Here is a 22,258-nt window from a genome sequence, read left to right as displayed (position 1 = left end):
TGGGGTCAGAGAGAACACGGGAGGAGGCCACCTCTCCTCCATAACAAGATATTTTAAGACGTGATATCCCAAGGCTCTCAATGCGTAATGTTATTAGGCTCACTTGTTTGTTTACTTGTGGCCCCAATGCCCCCCTTTAAAGTTGCAGTGGTTTTGTGTATTGCCACACCAGCTCCTACAACCACGCATGCACTCTCAGACGCTGCATCTTGCTGGAGGAACGTTCGATCCATCAGTGGCCTATGAATGTAACGTTTCTGCAGCTGTCTTTCAAAGTCTAGAAACTGGACCAGTGGTGTGTTTATGGGCCAGATGTACTTGTTGTGGCCAGAAGTTGTTCTGAACACATGGCTGTCAGTTCACTTTCATTCTGCAGTCAGTTGCTAATTTTTTGCAAAATGTTTGTGTTAGTCCCCTCAAGCTGCTATAAGAGAGTATCACAGACTAGGTAGCAACAGAAATGTATTTCTCACATTTTTGGGGAATAAAAAACTGAAATTTGAGGCGATATAAGACTACACAGACCATAGCAGGCCACTTCATTTAACTTTAATCACCGCCTTAAAGGGCCATGTCCATGTGCAGACCACAGTGGCGAGAGTCAAGGCTTCAGCACATACATTTGAGGATGGAGGAGACAAAATGTGATTTTCGTAATACAAGTCTCACAAAGAGGAAAGTATTTGGTGTTGTTCAGAACCTGTCATGCTAATAATATGGAAAAGGAAGAATCTTTTTTCCAGGTTCAGTAACCGTGGATGGATAGCCCAAACACTGTAAGATGTAGATTCACTTCTATATACTGATCATGCACATTACATACGAAACTCCCCAGAACTGAACATGCATGTTATGCACAGCCTGGAACCACACCCTTATTGTTAAGATCTCTTCATCTCAAGTACATTTAGCTAATAGTGCATTTTAGTTTTAGCAGTCACCCTAAATTGTCCTTAAAATATAAAAATTATACCATAAACATATAGTAAATTTGTATTAGGGCTCTCTAAAGGAACAGAATTTGTAGAATGAATATGTGTATATGTTTATATTTATATGTATACATAATTCTTCTATGATCATTATGTATTATATATGTTACATATAATAAATATATATTCATAGTATATATATTCATTCTTAAAGTTTTGTTCCTCTAGATCTAGAGACACAGATATATAGATAAATAGGAATTTATTAAGATGCATTACAGACTGTGGTCCAACTAGTCCAACAATGACTGTCCACCAATGGAGAGTCCAAGAACTCATAGTTGTTCAGTCCAGCCCACAAGGCTGGGTGTTGCCATAGGTCTTCAGTACATAAGAGAATCCCAAAGAAGTGGGCTCTGATGTCAGTAAAGCAGTGAACTTGCTATCAAGGGTGAGAGCAAGCAGGCAAAAAGCTTCCTTCTTCCATTTCCTTCATCTAAGCTGCCAGTAGACTATATGGCCAAGATTAAATGTGAAATCTTCCTACCTCAAATGATCCATAGTAAACATGGGTCTTCCCACTTCTAATGATTTAATTGAGAAAAAAAAAAGTCCCTCACAGGTGTATCCAGCTGCTTGGGTTTTAATTAATTCCAGATGGAGTCAAGTTGACAGCCAGGAATAGCCATCACAAAGTCCGTGTAAGTAGTAGAGATTTTATTTATTGAATTTTTTTAGGTTAGCATTCAAGCAATGAGCAGGCACAGGCTCAGCCTGGCCTACTGGGTGAGCTCCAAACCAGTGAGAGGTAGATGGCACTTGAGGGATGGTACTCGTGGTCAGCCTCTAGCCCTGTATGCACGTGCATGCATGTGCATGCACGTGCATACATGTGCATACATGTGCATACATGTGTGTGCGCACGCGCGCACGCACACACACACGTCATATGGGAGGAGAAAGGGCATTGCACAGAGGGAAATCAGGAAGAACTTGCAGAAGGTGACATTTGAGGAAAGACCTGGAAGAGGAGGAGGAGTTTGCTGTGGGTAGCAAGGTATTGATTGCCCTCTGCTGCAGAGCAAGCCCCGGTGCTGAGGGGGGAGCCAGACAGGATGGCAGTGCCAGGCCTTGAAAAGCCTCTGGGTTTGCTCTGCGTGACAGGGAAGACATAGGATGTTGTTCCACAGGGAGAGATGTGATGGGCTTCCTGTGGCCACAGACTGAGTGCAGAGTGACGTCAGTCTTAAGAAGCCAGTAAAGCAGCAGAGTAGTCAGTGAGGACGCTGCCACAGTGACCCAAGGGCGTGTAATGGTGGCTTTGACCAAATGGCAATGATGAGAGGTAGCTGGTATTCCAATTTTTTAATTGTTTTTCTTCTTTTGAAAATAGAAATTTTCTCGCATCCTGATTGCAGTTTCTCCTGTCTCTGTTCCTCCCAGTTTCTCTCCACCTTCCTTCCCATCTGAATCCAGCCCCCTTCTATCTCTCATTAGGAAACAAACAGCCTTCTAGGGGATAATAATAAGATAAAACAAAAACTGTCACATTAGAATCGGACAAAACAGAGGGGAAAGAGCCCAAGAAGAGGCACAAGAAACATGTAGATGCGGAGACCCAATCGTTCACACACCTGAACTGGAAACTATAAATTATACGTGAAAGACCTGTAGGATAAAAAGAGAGAAGATATATAAATAAAATTAAAGAGGAACATTAAAAATAACTCTTAAGCCCTGCCATGACATTATGAGACAGGAATCTCCAAAGATGCCACTGAGTCTGTTTTCTACTGGCCATCTACTGCTGGGCATCTATGCGGCCTTCCCCAGTGAGACTCCCTTGGAAAAAAACTAATTTTTCATTGGCAAGTAGTTACCAATTGGAGCTCACTTTTGGATTAAAAATGGGGCATGTGTCTGCTTCTTTCTTCATCTCTAGGACCCCATCTGGTGCAGACCGGTATAGGCCCTGTGCATTCTGCCTTAGCCTCTGAGTTCGCATGCACAAAGATCCTGTTGATTTAGAAGGCCTTGTTTCCTTGGTGTCCTCCATCCCGTCAGGCTTGTACACCCTTTCTGCCTCCTCTTCTCCAGAGTTCCCTGAGACCTAAGGGAAAGGGTTTAATGGAGGCATCCCGTTTAGGGCTGAGTGTTTCAGAGTCTCTCATTCTCCGCATAATGTCTGGCTACTGTTGTGGCTATGGTATTGGTTCCCATCTGCTACGGGAGGAAGCTGCTCTGATGATGGCTGAGCAAGGCACTGAGAGGATAGCGACAGCGAGTGTAAACAATGCTCGTATAATTTTTGCTAGTGTAAGATGAGTCAGGTAAGAAGGGCAAGAAAATGATGTCACTACCATCCAAGACAGGGAGATAGTGAGGACAGCAGGTCCAAGAGAGTCGCCCAGCCTCCGGATCCTTCTCTGCAAACACCTGCTGGCCCGGCCTTTACCCTTCATATTGGCCACCATAAAGGATACAGTGCATATGCCTGGCAGCCTTCAGGATGTGGAAACACTAAACTCGGTTGTTCCATATTGTTTATCAAGGCAGCTGCAAATGTCGTCCTTATCTCACACCCTTCCTGATGGCCAATGAGAGTGTTTCATCTTTAACTTCCTGTTAGTCTGAGAAACAGCTGATAACCCTTCCCTCTCTGTAAAGATGCTCTTTCGGTATTTGATCATACCCTTGCTCTCTAAGCGTCCCTTCTTTCCTGAAAGACTAATGGTGCTTGTTTATTGTGTGCCTAGGACACTCCTGCAGACTTCTGAAGAAGAACATGGGGATGATTGTTATAAATGAAGGCTCCCTTGATGTGAGTGACTTTATGCTTCAATGCCTTCTGTTGTTTTTTTATATCCGATATCTGTGGAAACACTCCATTGGCGTAAGGTTAAAAGATAGCTTTGTATACTTCATTCTCTTTGTTTGCTTTAACTGTGTGCTTTAGCAGCTTTGGACAGCACTAACGTAAACTGACTCACGCTTTACACGACATGTATTAGCTAAAGAAACTTCTGTCTGGTTTCCTAAATGTTATAAGACAGAAAAGTTGCTTCACAAAAACCCTGGGTCGGTGCTTATGGCCTGCAGCTCATTTATATGGAATACTGCGTTTTGTGTATTCAGCCTTTTAGATCTCCTTTAGCTTCGAAAGTTAATACCTTTTTCTGTTTTAAAGAGTTTATTGAAAGGGATACTAAACCAATACAAAATAACCATGTCTCTGCAAAAGGTCTCTTAGTGTTGTGTGTGTGTGTGTTTTGATGCCCTAACTACTAGGATGATATATTTAGTGGACTAATATGTAGGACAAATGACCTGTAAATACTTTAAAGTCAAGGTGGTTACTGGTAATGAAAGGTGGAAGACAAAACAGGGAGGTGATGGTTTTACACCTGCTTAAAATACTCATGATGACGCAAAAAGCAGAGGGGAGCATTGATAATTAGGGGTTTGGGTGAAGCTGCAAAGCCACCCGTCTGTATTGCGAGATGGTGAAGAAGTCACTGGGGAGAATGCTTAGAAGGAGCCTAGGGGACCGAAATCCTCAACCCTTGATTGCAAATGTTTTAATTACTTAACTTCAAAACCTGGTACTTTTTCCTTTTCTTGTGAAGTCTTTGAACAACCTGCAATAGTTTTGCAGCAGTACCATCATGGCCCTGCATCTGAGCCTCTTTGGGAGTCTTCCCACCTTCTTATGTATTAGCTTTGGGATGGCACAGCCAAAAGACTATCTTGTGAACAATGACCAAGTCGGCCCTGCCTTTCAAAAGCTGACACACTCGAAGTAAAGTAAAGGTCCACAAGACAGACTCAGAGGTGAGGAAGATGTCTGCTTGGGGCTTCTGTGACGTGTTAGGATGACAGTCTGGTAGAGATGAGTCACTGAGTGAGAAGACTATTTGAAGCAGAAAGTCCTTGCAGCAAAGACCAAGCCATACTTGGAGAAGGAAAAGGGAACATTGAACTTGAACATAAGGTTGTAACTTGTTAAAGATTGTTTGTTGCTTTTCCATCCCCTTCGTCACACTGGTGAACAGTTTCTCTAGCAGCAGGAGGATCAGCATTCTAGGCCCTATGGGACTTAATGCAAAAAAGCAAGCGCACTTCATTGCCCGCATCTGGAGCTGGACTTTCTCCTTCCCAAGCATGTGGCCACGTGCCTGCTTTCATTTTATTATGCGCCATCATTTTCCCCCATTTCTTCAGCAAGCTTGGCCTTAAGTGTTTTAGATATCAAGTACTATAAATAATAGCCTGGAGGGAAACGGTGAAATATCAAAAAATATTTGACATTCAATGTCCCAGTTCACTTCTCTTTCAATGATAAACACCGTGACCTAAAGTGTCTTGGGTGGAAAGAGTTTATTTGGCTAATAGGTTACAGTCCATCATCAAGGGAAGCCAGGATAGGAACTGAAGCCGCGAACTGGAGGCACGTTGCTTACAGCTCATTCCTTCTGGCTGGCTCAGCTAGCTTCCTTTGTTATATAGCGGAGGAGGCCCCTGTGTTTAGGGATGACACCTGCCCACTCCGGACTGGGGCCTCCTACATCAATTAACAATTAAGAAAACGTCCCCCATAGACACAACCACGACCTAATCTGATGTAGGGAACACCTCAGCCAAGAGTCCCTCTTCCCGGCTACGTTTGTATCAACCAGGTAAAACCAGCTAGCATGCACCCTGTATTGTTAAGACAGTGGTGTTTGTTTTCGTTTTTAGATTTCTTGGGTGGTAACTCAAATCGAAAAGCCCCTCAAAGGTACCTTCGCTACCTGTTTTTCTAAGAAATAAGAGAGAAAGACTCTGGGAACACGCAATTTCACTGCGAGCAGGGACTGCTCTGGCTTATCCCTCCCGGTGCCCAACAAATTTCAGAACACATAGTAAATACTGGACGGATAGATACCTGAGCGCTGAGTCACCATCATTTCAAATTAAGGGCTTCCCTTTTTAAAAAAATAAAAGTGTGCATCAGTTTTCAACTTGAGGTAATTCGTCATATCTGAAGCCTCCTTATGAATGCAATAGTTTAGGGTAGGAGCCAGACTCTGTGGCTCAGGGGATTAACACTCATTCCCTATGTTGCCAGTCTTCCCAGCAACGTCTGGGGAAGGTTTTTCTCCCTGGGAGCTGAGTAGTGAATTTACAAACTGGCTGTCTGAGGTCAGACCTCCTGGGGTGAACTCATTTGTTTCTCACCAGGAGATGAAGCATCACTTCGCCCAGTGCCTTCAGAAAATCGGAGAAGGCTCGAAGTTCAGACAAACCCTGAGAGCTGGTGTGTTGCTTGTAGGTAAAGCATTGTTTGTATTTCCCATGGCAGAGGGAAAGAAAAAGAGCCCATCTGTAGGCTATATACTGACAGATAACGAGCCAGTCCGGGGTGATCAGTCCATGAGCACAAAGAACAAGTAACAAGTGATAACCCGAGGACCATAACTGTCTCAGGAAGGAAGATATGGACGTGTGTCTTGTCAAGGGCGCTGGAATCGTCCTCTGAAATAGCACAATGATGACCTTGGGCATTGAAATCAGCTTCTCCGAGCCATAGTCTAGCTGTCTATATATAACGAGACTGTAACCTTGGGCAGAGCATTGGTGTGGTGAACATAGTGTGTGGAACATACAAAGAGATGTTATGAAGCATGGTGGGACAAGAATGATTCCAATAGCTTTCTATTTTTGCTTAATGTGTGCTTTTATAAAAGTGTGTCATTTCCCATCTTTAATATTTTTCATAAGGTGGTAAGTCCTAGCTGTAGGTCATCGTTTATGAGTGGCCCATATTGCTGTACACACTGCCCAGGTTTTCTACCAGACTAATGTTAAAGTGGGGAAGACAGGTCTCGTGTTACATTGTTATAAGGAATTGTGTTTTGAAGTTCTGAAGACTTGCATAGACACCATCCCCTTTCCGCAGGTGGCACAGCAGCCCGTGCCTGTAATCTCAGCATTCAGGAGGCAGAGGCAGGAGGATAACAAGCTTCAGGCTGACCTAAGCTGCAGAGGAAGATGCTATTTCTCAAAAGAAGTGAAAGTTTCTTCTGGTGACTTTGATAAAGGGGACATTTGTCTCGCTTTCCTGTTTTATCTTTTGAGTTTCAATGTCACTAACCTTCTGAACACCACAGAGAGAGACATACACAGATGGAAGAATCCTACTCAGTATCTCGCTCCCCTCTTCTTTGGATTGCCACCACATGGCGAAGTAAGATGCTCTCGGTGACAATGCAGATGTCTTAGGCAGAAAGACTTGTTGAACTTTTTAAATTCAAAAATCAGAATTTCAGTGTGTGGAAAAACCTCAGCGGGTATTACGTTTGCTACGCACTTATATGGACCTGTTTAAATCTCCAAAATCTACCTAAAAGCCATCAGAGTGGCACATGTCTATAACCCTAGAGGGAGAGAAGTCGAGATTCGGGGGGCTTTCTGGCCAGCTAGCCTAGCTGAGATGGCAGGACATGGGTTCAGTGAGAGACCCTTTCTCAAGAAATAAGATGGAGAGAAATAGGAAAGACCATCCAAACAATGTCCTCCTTACACACACACACACACACACACACACACACACACACACGTGCATATTCGCATATTCCACACATAAAGAAAGAAAAGTTCATGGATAAGTGTCATTAAAAGGCATGTGAAGCTGACGAAAACCTATTAGGCAGTAACAGATGCTTCCCGGGATTTGTGTGGTTTCTCTCATGTGGCATTGACCACCCTCTTAGGGATCCTGATTGCACACTTGCTGAGCAGCATCGGGGAATTTCAGTGTATTGGCTTCAGGGAAATACGCTTTTCCCCTGCCCCAACCAGGGCACAGGAATGATCCCACCCACCTCTCAGAAGTGTCTCATTCCTTTACCGACTCTTTCAGGACTCCTTTTTACATTTCCTGGAAATCCTTCAGTCTCTCTGAAAATAATTTATTCAAAACATGTTAAAAACTGGAAGCATTTAAACTGTGAGGCAAGAACCAGGGAATCTTATACTGTGGCCTATTTTTACTTCCCAGATTCTAATTAAAGTCTCTCAAAATGACTGAAACTTTTTGTGGAAAAACTAGGTTTATGTCACATTGAGAAAGGTAATTGTGAGGTCACTCAAGTCCTTTTTGCTGTGACAGCACTGTGGATCTCTAGAAATGTTTCCAGGTGGCTCAGCCTTTGTTTGTTGTTCTTTTTTTGGTTGTTTGGTTGCTTTTTATAGTTGTTGAGGTTTATTTTTATGGTTTGTAACTAACTACGTGTGTAAGTCTGCGTGTACACATGGGCGCCAGGGCCTGTGGAGACCGGATGTGACGGATCCCCTGGAGCTAAAGTTACAGTTATGTTCCGCCTGATGTGGCTGCTAGGAACCACACCGGGGTCCTCTGGAAGAGCAGCATGTGCTCTTAACTGCTGAGCCATCTCTCCAGACTGAGGTTGGTAGCTTTGGTCCAAGTTTTTGCATGATTAGAAAAATCTTCAAGGCTTGCCTCATTCCAGTAACTCAAAACAGCATCCCCAATTTCACCTGTCAAACTTAGTGCAGGTTGGAGACTATTATTTCTGAAGCCACAGGTTGTTGAAATAAGAGCGGCGGCGGGGCTGTGTCCCCAGCACCCCGCCGCCTGCTAGCTCATGCCCGAAATAACAACACACAAATTGTATTCTTTTCAAAACTGCTTGGCCCATTTCTATCTAGCCTCTTCTAGGCTAATTCTCACATATTAATTTAGCCCATTTCTAATAATGTGTGTAAGCACCCCAAGGTGCCCTTACCGGGAAGATTCTAGCCTACGTCCATCCTGGGTCTGAGCTTCATGCATCTGCCTCAGAGCGCAGAGCTATCGCATCTACCCGGGAGAGCTGAGCATGGCATCTCTGCTCCAGAGAGCAGAGCTTTCGGGTCTTTCCGGGAGCAGAGCAGAGTCTGAGCTCACTTCCTCTTTCTCCCAGCATCCTATTCTGTTTACTCCTCCCACCTATGTTTTAACCTATCAGGGCCAAGGAGTTTCTTTATTACTTAACAATGAAATCAACAGATTGATATATGACACTCCCACATCACTCCAAGCCCATCATTCTTTGGGTTTCCTGTGCCCATCCTTAGTCTTACATGCATCTAGCATCTCTCGCATATGAGGAATCTGTGGACTCTCCCAGGAGGAAGCCATAGATCTTAGATACATTCCTACTCTGGTATAGCCTCCTTTCTACTGTCTGGCTTTCCCTTGGGGAACAGATGGAGAGATAGTCTCTATTCGTTGATTCAGTTAACAAGATTGCTATTCTGAGAAATAAATTCCTTCTACTCACAGTCAAAGGCTCCCGCATTCCCAAGTTCCTAACCAGCCCCACCACCTCCGCTCATCTAGCTGTGCTTTCTCTAGACTGTCTCTGCTGCTACAGACATTCACTCGCAGCCTAGTCAGGAGACCCTACCTGGTGTTTGGGGAAGCTGTGTATCAGCTGTCCCCTAGGAAAATGTCATTTCGCTGACTTCCTATGCATATGACGAGTTGCTTTTCTCATTGCCATGATAAAATACTAGACAGAAAAATCCAAGGGAGGGGGGATTCCTTTGGCTCGTGATTTCAGTCCATCGTAGTGTATAGTGTGAGGGTATGGCAGAATTCATGCATGCAAGACGATGCAGCTTCTCCTCCTGTCTTGGAAGAACAGGAAGCAGGAGGGGGACTAGAAACTGGGCCAGACTTTCCCGCTCAAAGGCCTGCCCCCTAGTGGAAGACGTCTGCTAGCTAGATACCATGTTCTAGAAGTTCTACAACCTGCCCACTCAACACCTTCTCCTGGAGACCAAGCACTCAAAACATGAGCCTGTGAGGAATATTTTACATTCAAGCCATGCCACTGTGAGCAGGGGACTCTTGTCTCTTCTGCAGGATTCTATGCTTCGCTGTTCTACTCAGAAAAAGATCCACAGCTTTTAGGCTTGTAGTTACCAAATGCCTTCTCCAGAACATAATATATCATTTTTTTGCTTTGCATTCAGCTACCATATTTGTGAAGCCGAAGTAATAAAAATATCCGTCTCCTAAACATGCTGTTATAAGGGTTAGATAAAACAGTGCCTGTTAATACTAACCCCGGTGGCTCACATGTAGTAGGTGCTGGTGGCAGTGGTGTGGGAGCCAGAGGTAGCTGTGGCGTCTCCACCTCCGGCAGTCTGGAGTCCGTTCAAGACTTCCAGTCCGGGGTAACTGAGTCTCTGGATGCCACAGAGAAGAACCTCAGAAGGAGATGGTAAAGACAGAGTTGGGGGTTTGGTAGAGATTTCAGCATGAGTTAATAGAGCGAGAAAGAAGACACCCTCGCACATTGGTGTGTGTGTGTGTCCCAAGAGTCACCCTTCCATGTCGCGGCTGTAACCATGAGGCGATTTTGTTGGCTCTTGGGTTGCATCTCAGAGAGTTACTGAGACTTCCTCCTATCTTGCCCCCTTCTTTTTCGATGAATGAGATTACATGGCTGTTCTAGGGTGCTTTGGATAGGGATCACAATCCGCAAAATGTCCCCCGTGAGCTACAAGAGTTCCTCAAGGCGGTTAAGACGTTGATGTTGTCACTTTTCTTTGCTTTTCTCTTTTTTATTTTTTTCTTTTTGGTTTGGTTTATTATTTGTTTGTTTTTGCTTTAGAAGAAAAGGGGTTTGTATGAGATTTCTAGTAAGTATATTGTGATTTTACCGCTGGGAAAGGAGGAAGGTAGTGAACTCGTAGGCTCATTGTTACTTTAACATTCCTTCTTGAAAATAAATCTATATAAAATATTCTCTAGATAGGCAGCTTTCACAGCCAGTGTTAATTGGATTTGAATGTTTTATTGCTGGCTGGCGAGAGGCTTCAGCCAGGCTCAAAGGTCAGGGCCATCCTCTCATCCTCTCATCCATGGTCCCTTACCCTCCCCTGGTCCTGCAACCTGCCTTGGTAAGCATCCCAGAAATGCTGTGACCGCAGCCTTCACTGCTCTGGTTTCTTCAGCATTATTTGCAGGAGAGGAGAGCTTCCATGAGAGATAACTTTACACAGCTTCTTGCTCTGTGGGAGAGGAGAGCGTCCATGAGAGATAACTTTACACAGCTTCTTAACATGTCTCTATTTAATTAGAGAATGTGGCCCCAAACCAGCCATAAATTTGATTATGCATCTCAGTATTTCCTCTCTGATATATGTTGGCCACACCACGCATTTAAAAAAAAAAAAAAAGACAGAATTCCATCACTTTGGTAAAGGAAAACACTTCCAACAATTGCTAATTTTTTTTTCCTATTCATTTGACTTTCTAACCTGAAAATGTCTCCTATAACATACAGGACATTCCAGGTATAAATGCTGAAGTTGTCATCTATACCCTTTTAAGCTCGACTTACATGTTTTATGCAGACAAGCCTCACTGTTTTGGGATCCAGCCACCAATAAATGGCTTCTGAAAGAAATCCAGAATAAGCAAATCATTGACCTGATTCCAGAAGAGAAGGGGCGGGGGGAGGAAAATGCGAGCTACTTCAGGTTTTGTTTTGATATGTCCCCTGAGTCTAATACAATACGTTTTGTATTGCTTTGAAAACTAGCTTAGACAGGTTTGAAACCACACCGAGTTCCCTTCCACTGCCAGTTTTGGTATGTCTAGGCTGCTGTTTCTCTTACCATTAGCAAAGTTCTTTTAGTGTGAGGTCGCAGTCTTCAGATGGTAGTTAGAGGTGTTCGCGTCCTCTATCTGAAGCCTAGAGCTTTCCTGTCATGCCCCGTGGTAGGGAGATTGTTTAGATCCTGTAATTCACACTGTTTACCCCCAGGAAGAAATGAAAGCATTAGTAAAAAGTGAAAATGATGTTTGAACAAATCGTCTCTGCTCCATGCCTCTAATTTAAGACCGTATCCGCTGGCAGCCAGAGTATGTGGTTGAAAAAGTCTCATCAAACACATTGTTTGGTCTCGTGGAATTAAACGTGTCCCCTTTTGTTAAACACGCTGCAGCGAGACTGGCTGGTGTACAGAAAGAACCCTGAGTGAAATTGTTCACAGATTCATAGTGTCTCTGGTTCAAGAAGTTCTCCCACCCCCAAGTCTGAATATTCTTTCCCTCATTCGGCCTAAACATCTGCACTCTTCCCTGAGACCTAGAATTACAGATAAGTGATCTCTAACCATGCTGCTCCCTTGCTGTTCTCCCCTCAAACTGTTGACATTTCTGAGGGCGCACTCCTCGCCCTCCACTTTCTTCCCATCTCTCCTCCCCAGACCTTTGGCGGGTCAGAACAGCATTAAAACCAACAGTTTGTGAGAAACTGACTGATGGGGCGCCAGGTGTACCCAGAGACATTGCGCTCTGCTCCTGTAGGTAGGCAGGGTGCCAGGTGTACCGGGAGGCATTGCCCGCTCTGCTCCTGTAGGTAGGGCCTGGACCGTTAGTCCACACTGCAGATGGACCCTTTGCGCTCACATGCTGGACATCACAATATCCCTCCTGATGTTCCACGCCAGCTACTCCAAGTCCAGAGTGTGCTCAAGTCTGAGTCGGGATGTATCCTTAAATAACTGTACCTTCTCTAGTGACAAAATGACTCAGTCACAGGATTCTGCATCCTGAGAATCATTGCCACGTCTTCCAACTTGTTTCATTAGTTCTTTCACTCAGCCGCAGGGCCACAGAGCAACTAAAGGAGGGTGCCCTTCTGGAAAATTCATGGAATCCAGTTTTGCCCGTACGAGAATTGTACACAGGAGTTATTTAAGACATGGAATAATAGGAACAGTGTGCATTGGGGCTCTGCCCTGAGAAAGTCCTGCAGATAATGATTCTTCCATATTCCTCCGTTCATTAATTGAAATTATTAAGCAAATGGGTTCGGCATTTGCTTTCTCTGGGTCTGGGGAACAGTTTCTCATAGGCCTCAGAACTTACCTTCTCCAGACCGTGGATTTGGTAATTTGCTGATTTTCAGAAAACCAGTGGTATATTCTGAACAACCTCTTCCTGGCTGAATTGAAGGCACTCGGAGAGACTGGATGTCTGCCGACCCCCGTCCCTCCCAGAACGCTTCCTTTTCGTGTTTGAGTCGCAGCCACCGCTGGAGAATATTTAATACCAACCTCAAAATAAGTGTTTAGGAGGCTCTCAGTGGTGGTTTGAAATAATTACCGTGAAGGCTTTGGTAAAAGCCTTTATCCACAAAACTATTTAAATTATATAATTGCTCCCCCATCTCATTCTTCCTTCCTTTTCCTGGATTGATCTTTCTTTACTGCATACCCCGACCCCGACACCAAAACACAGGCTGGCTACGCATTCAACACTCCTCTCCCTTTCTCTCTCCCGGACTCCAAGCGAGACTTGATGCTCTCAGGGAATTATTTTCCTTATGGAACCTATCATGATTCCGAGTCTCAAACCTCTACTGAGGTTTGAGTGCAATTTACCCAGCACTCCGACTTCCCCCTCTTACCTGTTTCCATTTTGTGACCCTTGACCTTTCTCAGATGGCACGGCCCCTCTGCAAGATTGAACTGTTTTCTCCACAACAGCGTTACACATCTATCCTCCTTCAGGAAAACCCATATTTATATATCAACAAAGCATGCGATTTTTTTTGTCTCCTCCCCCGCCCCATTATCTTCAGCGATATATATTGGCGAAATGCATTCGTTTGGCTGCCTTCCACTAAGCTACTTTGGAGGACCTCTCTGACCATATGTTTTTAATGACTTCACCTTCTGTCTGCCCTTACGCATTTTGGAAAAATTACTTTATATTGGTTCGGTTCTATACACATATGTTTTTAAATATTATATTCTAATTTAGGATAGGAATTTAGAAAACACCAAAGGCTTTCTATCAAAAAAAAAAAAAAAAAAAAAAACTATGTCAAAGAGCACTAGCTCTCCTGACTGGGGTGCATACTAAACAGACTGATTGTATATAAATGTAGTTTCTCTCTACTCTCGGGTGTATATTCTTTTACTATTGCCTGCAGTAGCTGAAGGAGCAGTTGATATATGTATTGCGTAGGCGTATTTGGAATGTCCACTGTTCCACTGAATCAGTAACACATTGTAGAAAAATAAGTAATACCCAGTGGTTTATCCAAGTTGTTATTACAGGAGTCGTAACTCACCCTTTAAGAACGTGCTAACATTGTCCATACTTGATGTAGTCAGAGTATGTTATTAAAAATGTTCCTGGAATGTTCTGCTAATTTGCAATTTTAGGGTGTGACCACTTGGAGAGCATAAAAGTAGGAGAAGAATGAAGCATTTGGGTCATAAAACTCATGTTCTAAGTGATGATGAGGTAGGATCACATGCCACCAAAATAGCTAATAAAATAGGTTTAGATGCCAAGTTCTTATTTGTGTTCTTTTTAATATTTGTTCTTAAATTATGGTGAATTACAGTAAATCCAAAGTAGAATAAGTCCCCACTGTCCAGGTGACACTTATGTCTGTGCCTAAGAACTATTCGGTGCCTGAGAATTGCCGTGGTGGTGTTATAGCTGAAGAATACGCTGGAGAAATAGCCTCAGGTTTATCATGGACTGTTTTACACAAACACATGTATTAATTTAGTCACTCACACAATAAAACACAAATCATGGCAGAGGAACTCCATTTTGCTTTGTGATTTTTGAAATGAGCTGTATCAGGTCATTCTACCTCAGGCAGAAATTATTAAGGGAAAACAGACAGTAATTATATAAATATTTCTCCTCCCACCATGCACCAGGAGCTGCATGCCCTTGCAGAAGAGGTGATGTTCTCAGTACTAGAACTGGAGGGCAGTCGGGTTTACAGATCATGTTTATGCAGTAGAAGACATGTTGGGAGAGTTGAGTTTTAGTAGCCACAGGTAGATGGGAATATTGTCATCGGGAGACTTTGTAAGAACGCTTAAAGTGACCCCAGCCCGGGACTGACTGCACCTACTGGATTTTCTGTTGCTCCACAGAGCTTGGCAGTTGGAGGTACTGTCTCTTCACATAGGTAACTTGTTGGGCCTGATGCCAGAGCAGGGGAAAGAACTCTGGTGTCAGCTTTGTGCTGAGCTCTTGGCGGGACGCTTTCTCCACAATGAGGAAGTGGAAGTCAGCATACTGCATCGTGACGGTCACTCTGGGAAGTTAGCATTAATCCAATCTGATGAGTAGGGGGAAACTGGACTCGGAGGAGCCCAAGAATCCTGCCTGAGGAAAGAGTCAGTAAGTGGCAGAGCCAGGCTCCAGCTCAGGGTGCTCCAGTGCCACCTCAGGGGAGGTTGTCAGATGAGTCCGGCGAGTCAAGCCCGCAAGAGTTAGATGGGACACGGCTCTATCACAGCAGGGGATCTTTTCTGGAACTCTTGAATTCTTATGTAGCTGCCTCATCTTACCAAAAAAAGGGGTTTTCATCTAGGCATAGTAATGCACACCTGTAATCCCAGCATTGGAGCGACTGAGACAGAAGGTTCATGAGTTTAGGCCCAATCTGGGCTATATATTGAGTTCTAGACCAGCAAGAATCTCAAATCTCTCTCTCTCTCTCTCTCTCTCTCTCTCTCTCTCTCTCTCTCTCTCTCTTTCTCTCTCTCTCTCTCTCTCTGTTTCACAGATACACACACATTTAGAGGTCCTAAGGTGTTGAGTTAATGTTTGAAGCTATTCAGTATTTTTTTCAAGTATTTTTTATCATGAATTTTCTCAAAACATCTGCTTTTTCCTTCTTACAGAAGGCAAAAGCTCTGATGGCCTTTGTTGTACTCTGTATGCATCTGAGACTGAGGGAAACCTTGAATGTTGAACCATGTTGAACCATGGCGTATGTTTAGCTCCCAGAACTTAGTGCTTCACAATATGACATCCTCACTCGTTTGACGCTGTTAATACGCTGGAGTGACATGTAAGCCCCGACAGGCGGCCTCGGCATCTCACGTCTCCCTTGACATGGCTGCAGGTGTGCGCTCTGGGCAGTCAGCCGCCTCTGTGCTGATGACATCTGTGCTCGCCTGCAGACAGGCTCCGAAGAGCTGTTCCACAGGGGCCCCACCTCCTGCCCGTCTTCTCATCTGGGTTCTCTCCATCTTTATTCAGCCTGTTGCTAGACTTTGCTCTTTTGGAGGACAGCAAGTGAACTTGAAGCTCTGGGCTCTAATACCAGGTGGGAAGGACTGTCCTCCTAATCTGAAGTCCACTCTCACCAAAATGAGAGCAGCATCTTCCCACTGATATGCCCATTCCCTTAATTCATAAGAGAAAAGAACAAATCCAAGAGTAACAAAATTGCATTAGTTCAGTCTGGCTGCTCTAAGAACAGTACCACAGATGGGATGGCTTCAGCAACGAAGATCCATTCTGGAGTCAGGAATGTCTGCCCGCAAGGTGCCAGCAGCTAGGGGTCTCATGGGCCTATGTCCTGGTTCACAGTGTCCTTTTGCTGTATCCTCTGTGGCAGGAGGAAGGAGCACTTCACGGAATCTCTGTTATAAAGCCATGTACAAATCCCAGAGAGATTCCATAACCTAACGACCTCACGCGGGTCCTGCCGCCTAGGACGCCATCACATAGGAAGTCAGCATTTCTGTGTAGGAAGTTTGAAGAAACACAGACATTCATCCCAGAATAAAAATGCCTTGTTAAATATTGCCCGGAAGTTGGTGTTATTCAGAATTTCTATTGTATTAGTTCTTCCTTTCTGGGGCTAAACCCTCTTCATAATATAGTTTATCACTTTTTCTTCTCATGTTAATAGGTTCCCAAAATTAGATAGAAAACTAGATGCTTAGTTGTGTTTGGGCCCAAACACCAAAATATGCTTTGGATAAGTAAGTGTAGGTAGGCTTTGTTTCTTTCAATGCTGGTTAGACCTGCTGCTGATGCCCTCGGAGTATCCATGGTGACCACATTGTGTAGGGTCACTACAGCTAAGAAACTCTAGCTTCAGGGCAAGCTGTGGCAGCCAGTAGCCTCAGGCACTGTGTGCTGGCCTGTCCTGGATCTTCTCCTTCCTGCTCCATGATGGTTCTTCCCCTTTGCCTAGGGATTTCTGCAGATTCTCAGGAAGGGTGTTCCTTGGAAGTGTTCCTAAGTAAAACTCTGTCCCGTAAACCGCTGAGAGGAATCTGGAAAGGAACAGAAAGGCGAGGAACTGAACAGGGTCGTTTTTATGCAGCTGCTCTCTGGGGCACTTCATCTGGGGCCCATCACAGACCTGCTTCTTAGGTGGCCCGATATGCTCTCTGCCTCTCTGTGCATCTGGCCCTCAGCTTCCTCAGCTGGTTCTAAGCAGTTCCGCCAAAAGAAAAATGACAGCTTGTCGGTCCTGCGATCCTTACCATACAAATCACAGCTTCCGATGTATCTCTTTGTAAGATCGTATCCGATTTCATTGTCTGGGGCACCTTCTGTGATTTTTATCAAGGGTTTTCTTGCTACAGATCATGTAAACATAGTGCAAAAGATTTCTACGAAGCTGCCAGTCTCCGGGCTCCTGCACAATTGCTGTTGTGGGTTGTTTCATTTCACTGGAGTGTGTTCTGTGAACATGCTGTCTCTTTGACCGGCTTCTGCTCTAAATATAAGTGAGGGTTTAGGAAAAATCCATGGCCCTATTGCTGTTGTAAAGAATTCTGCTTGCCCTAACTGCCTTCTTCCTCAACATGCCTCCTCCCTCTCTCTCCTCTCTCTTCCTTCCCTCTCCTCAGCCCCCTCTCAGTTTCTTATAAACCGAATAAAGTACCATTTCCTCCCGCTTGGCCTACAGCTGCACGCCTTGCCTTGGTCACTCGGTAGTTAGCCTGGGTGTGTATCTTATGGCATTCACTGGACAGTCGATGCTGTTTGATGCAGAAGTAGATGTGGGGTTGTCATTAATTATTTGTTCCCTATTTCTTTTTTATTAGGAGAAACACAGTAACATTTTCTTTCTTCTAGTTGAGCGTACCCCAGATTCTTGAAGAGTTTAGAGACAGCAGGAAAGCATCCACAGGGGTCACAGGAGTGAGTGAGATGTTTTAACTTCCCACAAGGAGTTCTGTTGTCTTCTCTGTGGCCTCCTCATCACAGACTTCAGGCGCTGGAAGAAGGCTGAGATGCAAATCAAGCTGGGCCACAGCTATTTTACATAAGCAGACAGGGTATTTAGGGGACCCAAAAGATGGAAGCATTCTTGTTACCTGGAGGACTTGGAGAAAGTAGAATCTTGAGACTTATTTTTTAGTTTATTTATTCATTTCTTGGAGTAAGAAAACGTTGACCTTGTACATAGGCTTAAATGGCCATGGGGGCTGGGGATGCTGCTAAGGGGAGAATGAAGCACACAGATGTTTATGAGTCAGGTTTTAAGCAGGAGGAAAGAAGGATGTGGACTAGCCTCTGGGGGAGAAGAGATTGATGCCTCTGTTTTACTGTACTGCCTATGCTGGTTTGCCATCTATTGCTGTGATAAAAGACTGACCAAAACCAGCGTGGGGTGGAAAGGGTTTGTTACATCTTACAGATGAGAGTCTATCAGGGAAATCAGGGCAGGAGCTGAGACAGGAGCCTGGAAGCAGGTACCACAAAAGACCTCTGCTTACTGGCTTACTCTCTATGGCTTGCTCAGCTTGCTCTTTTAACACAACCCAGGACCACCACTCAGGAGTGGGCACCAACTGACAGACAGGTTCAAAGGCCAACCTGATGGAACCCATTCTTCAACTGAGGGTCCCTCTTTCCAGTGACTCTAGTTTGTATCAAGTTTGACAAAACCTAACCGGCACTGAGAAATGGTGTGTTTGTTGTAGCAAGGTTGTGATGTTGCAGAGAGGAGAAGGTGGGGCAAGATGGTCGGGAAGGACTTCCTTGCCTTGAATGCTCTCCTTGAGTATACAGCTGTGCAAGACACTGGTGTCCAGGGACAGGGGACTAAAGAGGAGAAGCCATAGGAAATGTCACAGCCTTGTCAAATCCACTTTTCCCTTATTGGCCAGAACTATGACCTTTCCTCTGTCCCCATGTCTGACTCCACAAACTGCCTTAGCCTTGGGACACCTCTGATGCCCCCTTTTATCCAGCTTACAAATAGCAACGGGCAGGATGCTGCACAGACCTTGTATTGTTCCGCCCTATGCCGTCTTTGATCCTTTTTTTCCAACTTAACTTCTTCTTTACATATTTCCACTTTCACAAGTCACTGAGTTTAAATGTTTAAACATTTCCCCCTCCAGTAGCCAAAGAGAAAACAGAGTGGCAGCTAATACAGTAATAAATTTATCCATAGCCACAGGAGATAAGCTTCAATGCCATGAGGCCATAAAGCACAGCTCCCAGGCTTGGAGAATATGCAATGATGTTTCATAAAGAAGAGAATTTTTTTAACAGCACCAACAATAAATAAGGATAAAATATAAATCATAACTAGCGGCACCCAGCCAGCAACAGAGCTCCTTGTACACGGACGCTCTGAACTAAAATAGCGCGAGTTAGCAGGCTGGTGTTGGTGTAACCTCACACCCGAGGTGGGCTGCTGAGTTTTTCACCCTGCCTGAGATGTTGCCTCTTACATCTCCTGACACCTCTTGATTTGCTGAAGGTCTTTGATAAGTCACCAAGGAGACACAGGTCCTGATGCCACAAATAAGAGAATTTTCAGCCAATTTGAAGGTGTCAGAGAAGACCTTAGAAAAGGAAAGCAGGGCACAGGGGCTGCTCCCACAGCCTGGGGAGCATGGGCGTTCCACAGTGTTGAGGGTGATTTCTTCATTTACAGCTGATCCCCAAAGAGACCTGAAGTCTCCCAGGGGTCCCTTGTAGGTTCTGTTTCAGGTTTCCAGTTCAAGTGTCACTTAAGCAACACACACGCGCACACACATACACACACACACACACGCACACACACACACAGAGGCTGTTTATTTGAAAGTCTGCTGTCTTTGTCTCTGTCTGTCGTGTGTGTGTGTGTTCACACGCGTGTGCATGCTAAAGAGAAATGGACTGTTGCCAGTGGAATGCTGTCACTATTTATCAGTGCTGTCATTAAATGTCTTTCTGAGTGTGTGATAATTGTAGGCTCTGTACACGTTTTGGGCAGGGCCTCAGCCCTGGACATTCCCCTGGAGTTGAGGGCTTTGTTAACATAGGCTTAGTTGCACTGGGCAGCTTGGGAGTCTGGTAGGTCAGCTTTCTTTGGCAGGAGAGACATGCAAGAGTCAAGCCTGTGGAAGGAACTCTGGGGAAAGTTCCTCAGGATCAAACTATGGATTTGATACCATGTAAGGGGATAGATTTTAGTGGGTTGAAGCCCTGGATAGATGGGAGAGCAGGAAGAGACATGGTTGTGCTTGAACTCTGTTTTATGAACAGGTGAGATGAAGGGCAGTGAAGGCTTCTGGGAAACCGCAGAAAGAATACTGTGGCCTTGAAGTTGCTCCTGATGCTACCTGATGCTTCTGGCATTTGGTTTCTTTTTGATGGGGTGTGCAGAGAAAGACAAACCAGAGCAGAAACTTAGTTCTGGGCTGATGTTACTTTGTAAATGTATTCATGAGCAAGGAGCTTGAGCACTGCGTCCTAACACTAACACAAGAATAGTATCTATACTTCGTGTTAACAGAAATGTCTAAGCACATAGCTCTTAGAACAGCCCAGTGTACAGCACATTTCAGGCATTTTATTCTTATTCCAATCTTTCACACCTTTATTGGTTTATTTTTCCACCTAATCTCTGAATTTGCTTTTAAAACAATCTGGAGTCATGTGCTTTAGACTGCCATTTGTAAACTTTCCTGGCAGAATTTTATAGACTTTTACACTTCCTTAAGTCCTCTTGGAGCAAGTGTTCACCCCCGGTGTAATGTAATGTGTAATGATCAGATTGGAAGATTTTACTGCTGGGATTATTGGGCACTCTTACTCTATAGTATGACATGGTTTGTCATTCAGATAAACAGATTCTAAAATGCTAGGATATAGTGTGAACCACGTTTGAATACAAATACAAAAACACCTTCCAATATCGCCAGTGTGAAATTTTAATCTCCCTATTGCTTCCCACACCCTGAAACGACTGGGCCACGCCCTTAAATTGGAGGAATACAGTATCAGTTACTTTTCTGTGACCAAATGCCCAATAAGAACAACTTAGCGATGAGAAAGGGTTCCTTTTGCTCACAGTTTCCCAAGTCCAGTTCATGATGTGGGCAGGGTGTAGCAGACCAGCACAGTGGGCAGGAAGCAGGGGCAAGCAGAGATTGGAACAGACCCAGGTAAGAGCACCTCGGCCCCGCACCTGGTGACACTTCTAACAGGCGCCACCTCGCTTCACCACATCCCAGCAGCAGCACCACACTGTGAAGCTGTCAAGGTGTGAGTCCATTATTAGTTCAGAGCGCCCATGGTCTGCTTGTCTCTGCATACACAGTCACAGTCACACTCGGGTGCTGCTTAGGCTAACGCTGTTGACAATCCAAATAAACCATCACACTTAACTCTCTGTTTTGAATATAATGAACGCAAAGTATCCTATAAGCGTATTATGTGTGACTGTATTCTATTCATATAAATAATTGTAGATTTAGTACTCGTGCCATAACTTCAATGTCTGTTTCCTTGTGGAGAATGATTGTTGTGTTTCTTCGGTGCCAGGGCTCTTTAGAACAGGAACTGGACAGAACCATTATGTTGGAAGAAGAGTCTTTAGGATCTGGGGAGGAAAACTGGGTATACAAAATGATCATTTTTTGTGTGTGGTACGTTGTTTGTTGTTAGTAGTGATGGTGGGTTTGTTTTTTTTTTTTTTTCCTTTTTCCCTCTGAGGGGAAAAGCCTTGATGAAGGACCTACACCTGTTCTTACGCAATTTAAATGAATAAAGCTTTCCCTGATACTAAAGGTTTTTATTCTGCTTAAGAGTAAACTTTTGGTTGATAGAAAGGCTCTTTATATTGGCTCCATCACAATTACCAAGCTACATGTCTCTGCCCCCCACACACACACTAAAATACAGCATCACAGAACCATGATTGAAGCCACGGAAGCCACTTCATGAAGTTAGAGGAGATTACGAACCCTGCGTTTCCTGCTCTAGGTTCCTGGGCATTAAATTTCAATAGCACTGAGTATTCTCAAAAGAACACTCATAAATTATTTCGAATATGTTCCCCAACTTTTTTTCTTGGTTCACGGCAAACCAGTTCTGACTAGTTCATAAATTAGGTCAGCATTGTTCTTTTTCTTGAGAAGAGAATTTGCTGAAAATGCTACGGGCAGTATTGCAATCACGTGGTGAGGGTAATGAATGGCAGAGTCACGCAGGATGAAGCGACTGTGGTCCCATCCCTGCCCCGCCGTGGACA

The 22,258-nt window shown here is 44.4% G+C and overlaps 1 protein-coding gene across 3 annotated transcripts in view; it reads left to right on the top strand.

Moving 5' to 3' along the window:
• Atp8a1 (ATPase phospholipid transporting 8A1) overlaps positions 1 to 22,258 on the top strand; it is a 200,873-nt gene that overhangs the window by 118,688 nt on the left and 59,927 nt on the right. For all 3 annotated transcript variants that reach the window (XM_050149965.1, XM_050149964.1, XM_050149966.1), the window contains one exon: positions 3,689 to 3,753. In XM_050149965.1, the coding sequence (XP_050005922.1) occupies positions 3,689 to 3,753 (65 nt within the window). The remainder of the gene's footprint in view (positions 1 to 3,688; positions 3,754 to 22,258) is intronic.

The sequence above is a fragment of the Alexandromys fortis genome, unplaced genomic scaffold (genome assembly GCF_014885135.2).
Source record: "Alexandromys fortis isolate MF-2015 unplaced genomic scaffold, M_Fortis_MF-2015_v1.1 scaffold_0, whole genome shotgun sequence".
Taxonomy (NCBI): Eukaryota; Metazoa; Chordata; class Mammalia; order Rodentia; family Cricetidae; genus Alexandromys; species Alexandromys fortis.
The sequence above is the reverse complement of the archived record's forward strand: the minus strand, read 5'-3'. Positions and strand labels throughout refer to the sequence as shown.